Genomic DNA, 9881 nt, shown 5'->3' with positions numbered 1-9881 from the left:
TTAGCTGGATCTAAAGATAAGAACCAATCACATTTGACTGCTCCTTAGCCACTCAATGAGCAGTTGCGCTCCTGCTCCTGGATGCACCTACTGGGTGCATTATTCTGATTGGCTGTCGCAATTGTTTCGCGACTGACGAGTCTGGCGACGAGATGTTTATGAACGCATTGTAAAGTGCGGTTATTTGGCGCTAAATGGCTAAATGTGCTTCGATTACGAATGCAATTGTTTGTAACGGATTGCATAAATTGCATTACGTACGTGGCAATCAGCACGGCGCTGAGCTTTTACGTGGTTTGAGGTTTGAGGCTTGACCGAGGTGCGAGTGAATTTGTAGCGGCCAATTTCTGACACCTGGATGTGGATACGCATTATATGTGTAATAGTTATAATCAATCATTTAGATTAGGGGGTTTTTTCAAGTTCCTCGGATGAGGAGGTATAGGTGCCTTATACACTCATATAGATTATAGTATTTACAGGTTAATTTTATAAATATGATGGTAAGTTAAAGTTATTTTTAACATAAATGGTTTCTTCCAATTAAGTTGACAATTTTGATTAATTTATAATGTTTGTAAGTTTTAGAACCAATTAAGACATACGTGTTGTCTGTGTGAGTTATAAGATAAGAGCCAGTTAGATGCTATTCCACTTTCTATATGCTTTATTTTTGTTATAGTTGTAATCTTTGTTGCAAATAATGACAGAAAAAATATTTTATTGATTTATATAATAAATCCAATAATACATGAACTCATTATATTTTCTCTCTATTTGGTTCATTGATATAAACTTTAAAAGCAAATTTATTGTAACTAAATATATTGTTCGATTTTCTTTAAAAAATATATATCTATACTTTTACATTTTACATACTTATATTTATATACAATTAGTGTGTCATTTATAAATTAAGACATGCAAATTTATAAATATAATAGATTAATTTAAAAATGCAAATAAAAATATTACTTATTATTACAGAGAGAGTTCAGTGATACTAGTGATGCAGATGATCCATCACCAATACATGATGCACCTGCACAAAATAAAAGGTATATGATTGATTCTAATGAAAAGTTAAGTAAATCTTTTTTAACAAATTAATGTTAATAATTTTATATATGCTATTTGATATTATAGACACATATCAAATTGCCATAAAGGCACTAAGGGTAAAAGAAAACAGGAGGAAAACATTGAGGAACATACAAGGTGTGTAAAAAAATAGTATTTATAAATATTATGAATTTTTATTCGAGATTTTTTAATCCCGATCTATAATAGGTGTAATAAGCTTTAAGCTCTGTTATCATCTCGCCCATCTTGCTTTGGACGTGACGAGATCTATGGCTGTCAGGATGCTTGTCTTTCATCCAATCTTAAATGCTTTCAGTCTCTTAAATTTTCTAGACCAAATAAGCCACAATCCTGTAATATCTTTTTTATTATATTGAAGAGATCTCTTTTTCCGATCTTCTTTCATCTCGCTGTAGTTTTGGCCACGTCGCTTCGTATCTCCAATGGCTTCTTCTTCTCCTCCTCTTTTTCTCCTTTCTCTTCTTCCTTTCTTTATCCTAAAGCCCTTTTGGTTGTGTTTCTTTCAGCGCATGCTTATCATCAAGCGCGTAATCTTCTTTTTGCCTTCACCTTTAATCCTTTCTCTTGTAAATCATTATAATACTATACAGAGCAAGTTTCAAAGTAAATACTTTGCAAAGATAGTAGCAGATATCTTGATCGCATCATTTTTTTCTTTTGTCATTACTTGTTTGGAAAATATTTAGCTTTAACATATAAATTTAAAGCAATCGATTGAAAAAGATTCCATATATCCTTCATCAAATATTATCCATGTTTGCCTTTGTACCTCTTTGCACTTCTCTGCTATTGTTTAACAAAAACATTTCTGTCCAATCTGCTACGTTAGAATGTTTAATTTATTTCATTTCTCTTATATTTTATTAAATATTTGATGTATTTTCTGCTTTCGTTCTTTTGTGCTTCAAATTCAAGAAATCTTTGTGCAACTTAACTTCTAGCAATAATCTCGTTGTATGTACTTATTTCCCTGTAAATCATTTTTTGTTATCCTTGCAACTTTGATAATGATGCATTTCTAAACAAGATTGGCAAATTATGCGCACCATGTTTGATATAAAGACAAAAACGTCGAACTCTTAAGGAATCGAGAAACCGGCTCTTCGTCATTTCGCTGTCTTTTTTTACAATTTTTCGAACTGGATAAAAATCAATTTCTTTTCTCACCGCCTTGGAAGAGAACTCACGCTCGTCCCTCTTATTTTCACTCTTTCATCTCTCCTTATTTTCTGCTTCATCAACCGTGCAATCCGTACAGTTTCATCTGTTTCTGTCCTTAACGGCTTTCGTCGTCTACTTCATCTGCTTTTTCTTTCGACTTTCTTACCGGTCATCCGAACATAAGGCCGAGGCCGAGGCCTCTCACCACTCCTTCGGAGATATTCATCATAGGTGTAATAAGCTTTAAATAGGTCGATAATAGGTGTAATAGCTTTAAGCTGTAAGAAACCAATCATAGTCGATTTCTCCTCATTATTCGACTGTAAACCCTGGTCCAACAATAGGTGTAGTAAGCCTTAAGCGTATCCCGCGTCCGTTGTCACGCTGATATTGTCCGATATTGTCGGCGATCCCGTAGACTTAATTGCCAGCGGTTCCACCGTTTACAGTCCGAGAACACCGGAGAATGTTATCGCTATGTTAAAGAAGTATAACTTGTATCAGTCGCTAGAGGGTGATTTGAAGGCGGTAGTAACTTCCAAGGAGACGTTTAACGACAAACCGCTGTTAAATCCGGCTACACAGTTCAGACACGTGCGAATATGATTCTAGGAACAATAGGACGGCTCTTGAAGCTGCGAGCTTTGAAGCTTTGCGCAAGAAATTGACTCCGATAATATTAAGGAATGACGTTACAGAAAATGTACAGGACGTTAGTTCGGCGTACGTTCACATAACGAGTCTGATATGTCCTTGTTTTGTTAAATAAGCTGAAGAGAGAGGAATTTTATGACAGAGTACGGACTATGCCGATACTTTCGTTATCTATCGATAAAGTCAATGAAATCTTTCGTTGTATCGGCAATCTCGGTGGTATAGTTTTAATCGGGGGAGGAGAACTTACGGTTGTAGTGACGGGTAAAGGAAAAGGCGGTAGAAATCAGGACGCTAGACTTTACGCTTTTCACTAGATTGGTTGGCAAAGATCAAATGTTATCCGCGACTCGCTGAATACGAATGTGATGATGCTCAGTGCGCTGTAGTTTTGGCCACGTCGCTTCGTATCTCCAATGGCTTCTTTCTTCTTCTTCTCCTCCCTCTTTTTCTCATTTCTCTTCTTCTCTTTCTTCATCTTAAAGCCCTTTTAGTTGTGGTTCTTTCAGCGCATGCTTATCAATCAAGCGCGTAATCTTCGTAAAGTGTAATTATTATATTATTTTTTACCTCTTATGCTATTAATTCTGATATTGATTACAGTGCATCAAAAAATAAAAATAAAATATTAAAACAAAACACCGAAAGCAAAAATTTACAAAAAAATGGGTTTCTGATCCAGAATTGAGTGCTTGGTTAAGTCATGATCAGAACGATGAATATAGAGCAAAATGCATATATTGCAACTATTCAATGAGTTCGGATATAATGGTTATTAAACGACATGGGAAAGTATAAAACATAAAGAGAAAATGCAAGCTGCAACAGTGAAACAACAGTCTATTTCACGCTTTACCAATAAAAACCAATCTATATCTAAGGCTACTACGTCAACTGAAATAAAATTGGTTGGATTTTTAACGGAACATAATCTGTCATTCCGTTTGACTGATCATTTTTGTAGATCTATTGAAAAATATTTGTCCTGATTATCCAGTAATACAAAATATTGCCATGAAAAGGACAAAGGCAACTAATATTGCAGTACATGTTATCGGTGCTTCTCATAAGGAGAAACTGCTGAGATATTAAGAAACAATAAATTTAGTCTTCTTACAGATGAATCAACTGACATATCTTGCATTAAAACCGCTTGTGTAGTAGTGAGATATAATGATACTAATAAGAAAAAAATTGTCAGTGAATTTTGGGAGCTATATAAAATATATGATTCAAGCAATGCTACGAAGGTTGCAACAGCAGAAATTTATTCAACGGCATAATAAAGTGTCTTGAAAATTATTCAATACCTCTTTCAAATATAATTGGATTGCTGCAGACGGATGTAGTACAATGATGGGTCAACATAATTCTGTAGCTAGTAGATTTAAAGAAAAATGTCCTAATATATTTATTTTAAAATGTGTATGTCATTCGGCTGCTTTATTGCGCAAGTGAAGCTTGCCAAAAACTCTTCCCAGATCAATTGAAGATTTGCAAGAAATATATATAATTTCTTAAATTAAGTGCAAAAAAGGCAATGTCAATTTCGCCAATTTCAAGAATTGCTAATGTAGCACCACATAAGATGTTACAATCCATCTCAAACACGCTGGCTCTCTTTAATAATGGTTATCGAACGCATTATTGAACAATGGAAGCTTTGAGATTGTTCTTCATCGATAGATGGTTTATTGAACGATTACGAGCCGCAGAACACAATTTCTAATGAACTTAACAAGCCAGGATCAAATTATATTTTTTCTTCCTTGAATGGATCTTACCAAAGTTGTACGGGATTTCAATCGTTTTTTTCAAACTGATTCGGTGGTCATCACTGAACTTCATGACAAAATAGTAAATATGTATCAGGAAATTCTTCTATGCTATATGAGAGAGATTACGTTATGAAAACTTCACTTGCTGATATCAATCCTTGTAAGGAAGATGAATTCATCCCAATTTCACAAATATATCTTGGTGTGAAAGTACTTCAAGCCATGAACGATCAAAATAATAATTTTCAACAAAACGAGAAAAAGGATTTTTTTTGGCGTTGCAGAGAATTTCTAAAGGTATTTTTTATATATCCTTTTATATATCCTTTTATATAATATTTTTTTATTTAACTTCAGCATATTTGCCATAAAGTGGACTTGGTTTGCAATATTTCCTTAACACACTCATACATTTCGCGCTCACAATCATTCCATTAAACTTAATATATGCCTATCCTTGTCTAATTCTCCTTTCCTTATTTTCTCTTTCTCCTTCCAGAGCTTCCTCAGTATCCCACTTTTTGTACTATCTAACACATCATTCCATATCCTATTAATTATTTCTACGTAATTCTTACCTAAAATCCTAAACCAGTCTTTGATCATATATCACAGTCTGTTACATAATGATTAATACTGTCCTCGCCTTGTCCGCAAAACACACACACTGTCTCCTCCTTCTCTAACCATATTTATTCCTATCCTCCATGTTTCCGCATCTTACTCTTAAGGCTCTGACAGACAGGACGCGTCAAGCAGCGAGCAGCAACCAATCAGCGAGACGATATTTTCTACGCCACTGCTGATATCATCTCGCTGATTGGGTTGCTGCTCGCTGCTTGACGCTTGACGCTCCTGTCTGTCAGAGCCTTTAGTAGTGCTTCTAACACTATCTCCTGAATTGCCTTTTTCCAAGTGTAAGCCCCTCAAATATTTTGGACCTTCTGTACTTCTTTCCATTTCCTATATTTCTTGTTGTATTTAGCTTCCTTATCCTGCTTTCCTCTATTTGCCTTTGCACTTCCCCATCTCTATTTCTTACTCCCTTTAAATCCCTACCTTCTAACCTTACTCCCTCCAAAGCCTCTATGCCGCCAGGTTCCTCCTCTTGCAGTATTTCCTCCTTCCAATAAATTCATGAAGTGGTCTCTCCAAACTTCCTTACTTATATCTGCCTCCTTTTAAGTCTTCTTCTCCTCTTTCTATTATAATCTCCAAACCTCCGTAGCATTTTTTAAACTCTTCAGTTCCCACTCTTCTTTTTTCTCTTGTTTCCTTTCTGCCAACTCCTTCGGAGATCAACTTTCTTCTTTCCTCCAGATATTTTTATCTTCCTGCCCTTACCCCTCCTCCCTTTTCTTTCTTGAGCATTGCCTGTCCCACCACCAATCCTTATTGTGTCCTAACTCATACCTCTTCGTACCAGCTTCTTTCTTATCATTGCCCTCCTGGATTATACCTTTGAGTTTATCCCATTTTTTCCTCTATTGTACTCTGTCTATCCTCCCTCCATTAATGCTTTCCGTGTTTGCCTTATAACTTCTAATTGCATCTCCATCTCAGCAGATTTTCCATTTCGTACCTTCTCTTCCTTCCAACCTCTTCAATTCTTCTTCTTTCTTCTTTTCCTTCTTCTTCATCTATCTTCACTGTCAGGGGGCATGTGGTCCGAATCCACCCTGTCCCCTACCTTAAATTCTTCCACTTGTACTACGTTTACTCGAGCGCCACTTCTGCAGCAACTTACGACAATTCACGGTCGTTTACGCGGATGAATTATCGTAAATTACTACAAAATCCCGTTTACGCGGAGGAATTATTGTAAGTTACCACAGAACCACGCTCGCGCAAACACAGTATTTGTCTAATACTACGTTACGCGAGCGTTACTTTTGTAGTAACTTACGATAATTCCTTCGCGTAAACGGGATTTTTCTTTCTTCGCGTAAACGGGATTTTGTAGTAATTTGCGATAATTTACTCCGCGTAAACGAGTGATATCGTAAGTTACTACAGAAGTAACGCTCGCGTAAACATAGTATAACGCACCTTCGCGACAAAATACAATATATCCTTTTATATATTATTTTATATATGAACAAATGTTGTATATTATTTCCATCTCTATTATCGATTTTATTGCTTTTATGTTTGTAATGCTTTTAGATATCAGCACAGCAAATATCAAATCGCTATGATATGCAAAATCCTGTTTTGGAAAAAAACTTAAGGCGTTGCATCCAAAAATGCTTTATCTCTATCATATCGAGATACAACTCCAACACTTCTTATTTAATGAAAGTATTCAGAGTTTTGAGTTGCAATGACAGTAATGATATGATGCAAAAAATAGATGACAATGGCGTCGTCTTCCATTTTCCCACTGCCTTTTTACCCAAGGATCTTGATAAAACACATGTGGACAAATTTTGGAATAAGATTTTGGATATAAAAAATGCGGCGGGAAAGTCTGAATTTCATGAATTGGCTACATTTGCTCTTGATATTCTATGTTTGCCACATTCAAATGCAGATTGTGAAAGAAATTTTTAGTCGGGTAAATATTAAATGAAAAATAGATAATTTTGAATATATAATTTCAATACTTTTTATTATGTAATAAATATACGCAATTATTTAATTTTTATTTAATTTACAGGTCAATTTAATGAAACAAAATTTAGAAATAAGTGAAAATTGAAACAGTCAACGGATCATTAGTAGCAACAGAGTGCGTGAAGCGATCACAAGGAGAAAACTCTAGAGGCTGTGCAGCAGCCACATTTCAGCCAACAGATAAGATGTTGCAAAAAATGACAGCAAACGTTTTATATCCAAAAAAAAAGGCAAGAAAACGAGCAAATAGAACAAGAGGACAGCGAAACAGAAATTATTTTTTAAAAGTATCTTAATAAATAATAATTACAAATATATGCATATATAATTATCGCAATAATAAATATATCACAAAAATGTGAAAATTAGTGTTTGTTTAAAGTTTTTTCGTTTACAATATATAATTTGCATAACTTTTTATTAAAGAATTTATTAAAAAATTAATGGAATTGCACCGATGTTCTGATACTTCTGATATGTACTGCCTCCTATCCTATCCCCCAATCTCCAATACTGAATATCTATAGTATATGCAACGTATGCATGAATTATAGATTTTCAGTACGACTATTTGTACTACTATTTGTCATGTTGGTACGACATAAGTACTACTATTATAGATTTTCAGTACGACTATTTGTACTACTATTTTATCATGTTGGTACGACATAAATACTACTATTTTTTTGGATTGGTACTACATTTCTTTTTCTGGGTCTGGCAACACTGGGGTAAGATGTAAGGGGTGGTGGACAGTTCCAGACAGTTCCCATCAGGACACCGCGCGGTACGGCTGCGACGTCGCGACGCGGCGTGGATCCTTCCGACCTTCGATCAGCTTCGATCGTAATCGGCGTAATCGTATTCGGTCGCGAACGAGCGTGATGTGTGTGATGTGGTAACGAAGGTACGGAGGGGACATGGTGTTCGCGAGTACGTTCGACGATCTCGCAATAAGAATAGCCGACATGGTCGCTTATCGCGAAAAATGCGGGTTAATCGTCGTCCAGCATGGTGTACGCGACGCTTGCGGAGCCTGCGTTTTCTCGTCGCCGTGTCTCGCGCATGACGGTGGAATCCCTGGAATATCGACCCGCGATCGAGGCCGACGTTCGAGACAATTTTGCATCGAGGTACACATCGGAGGCATCCGAGTACCGTGCCTCGCCTCTCCTGTAAGTACGCAACGCTTCATATTTGTTCGACACGAGTAATTGCGCTCGCGAATGCGATCGCCATGTCGATGTCGTCCCGTCGAGAAGCTCGCGCGGTTTTCGTCGCGAGCGCGATGTACATCCGCCATGTTTCCCGTCGGCACCTCTGTGAAGTTAGCACCTCATCTTTCAAAAAACCATTTTTTTTTTCAAGTTCTGAATGCACCCCGAAGAGTTCTAGAGTTCCTTATTAATTTTAGAAATAGTTCTGGCGAATAAAGCTAAAAAAACTGTTGATAAATCTTGGGGGTGCTAACTTCACAAAATGAAATCACTAAATCAGCGATAACAATAAAAGTATTAAAAATATTTAATTTTGCCATTAGGATTTCTTTTAGAACTCTTGAGGTGCTACCCAGAACTCTTAACAGAACTCCCAGAACTTAAAAAAAAAATTTTTTTACTTTACTCAAAAATCGAATATATCGAGAATTTTTTGTATATAAGTCTCAGAGCTTCGGGCATTAACAGTTATTGACAGAACTCGAAAGGTGCTACACAGAACTCATAGCAGAACTCCCAGAACTTTAAAAAAATTATTTGATCAAACGAAAAATCGCGAGAACTTTTTATATATCGGTCGTAGCGCTTCGAGCCTTAATAGTTTTTGGTAGAACTCGTGAGGTGCTACCCAGAACTCTTATAAAATTGCCCGGTTTGCTAAACAAAAATTTTATCCCGCGGAACTTAGAAATGTTTCGACCCGACATGTGAAAAATTGCGAGAACTTTTTATATATCGGTCGTAGCGCTTCGAGCCTTAATAGTTTTTGGTAGAACTCGTGAGGTGCTACCCAGAACTCTTATAAAATTGCCCGGTTTGCTAAACAAAAATTTTATCCCGCGGAACTTAGAAATTTTTCGACCCGACATGTGAAAAAATCGCGAGAACTTTTATATATCGGTCGACATGTCGGGTCGAAAAATTTCTAAGTTCCGCGGGATAAAATTTTTGTTTAGCAAACCGGGCAATTTTATGAGAGTTCTGGGTAGCACCTCACGAGTTCTACCAAAAACTATTAAGGCTCGAAGCGCTACGACCGATATATAAAAAGTTCTCGCGATTTTTCACATGTCGGGTCGAAAAATTTCTAAGTTCCGCGGGATAAAATTTTTGTTTAGCAAACCGGGCAATTTTATGAGAGTTCTGGGTAGCACCTCACGAGTTCTACCAAAAACTATTAAGGCTCGAAGCGCTACGACCGATATATAAAAAGTTCTCGCGATTTTTCACATGTCGGGTCGAAAAATTTCTAAGTTCCGCGGGATAAAATTTTTGTTTAGCAAACCGGGCAATTTTATGAGAGTTCTGGGTAGCACCTCACGAGTTCTACCAAAAACTATTAAGGCTCGAA

General features: G+C 36.3%; 1 protein-coding gene across 2 annotated transcripts in view; it reads left to right on the top strand.

Annotated features, from left to right (window-relative positions):
* The first annotated feature begins 8062 nt into the window (after positions 1-8062).
* The window catches only part of LOC139779089 (uncharacterized), an 85702-nt gene continuing 83883 nt past the window's right edge, over positions 8063-9881 (top strand). For both annotated transcript variants that reach the window (XR_011719804.1, XM_071717330.1), the window contains exon 1: positions 8063-8488. Coding sequence is in view for 1 of the 2 variants with exons in the window: in XM_071717330.1 (XP_071573431.1) it covers positions 8234-8488 (255 nt within the window). In the remaining variant the exon portion in view is untranslated. The remainder of the gene's footprint in view (positions 8489-9881) is intronic.

The sequence above is a fragment of the Temnothorax nylanderi genome, unplaced genomic scaffold, assembly GCF_030848795.1.
Source record: "Temnothorax nylanderi isolate EJ_2023f unplaced genomic scaffold, tnyl_v1.0 TNYL_tig0209_pilon, whole genome shotgun sequence".
Lineage (NCBI taxonomy): Eukaryota > Metazoa > Arthropoda > Insecta > Hymenoptera > Formicidae > Temnothorax > Temnothorax nylanderi.
This window is presented reverse-complemented; position numbering and strand designations above follow the sequence as displayed.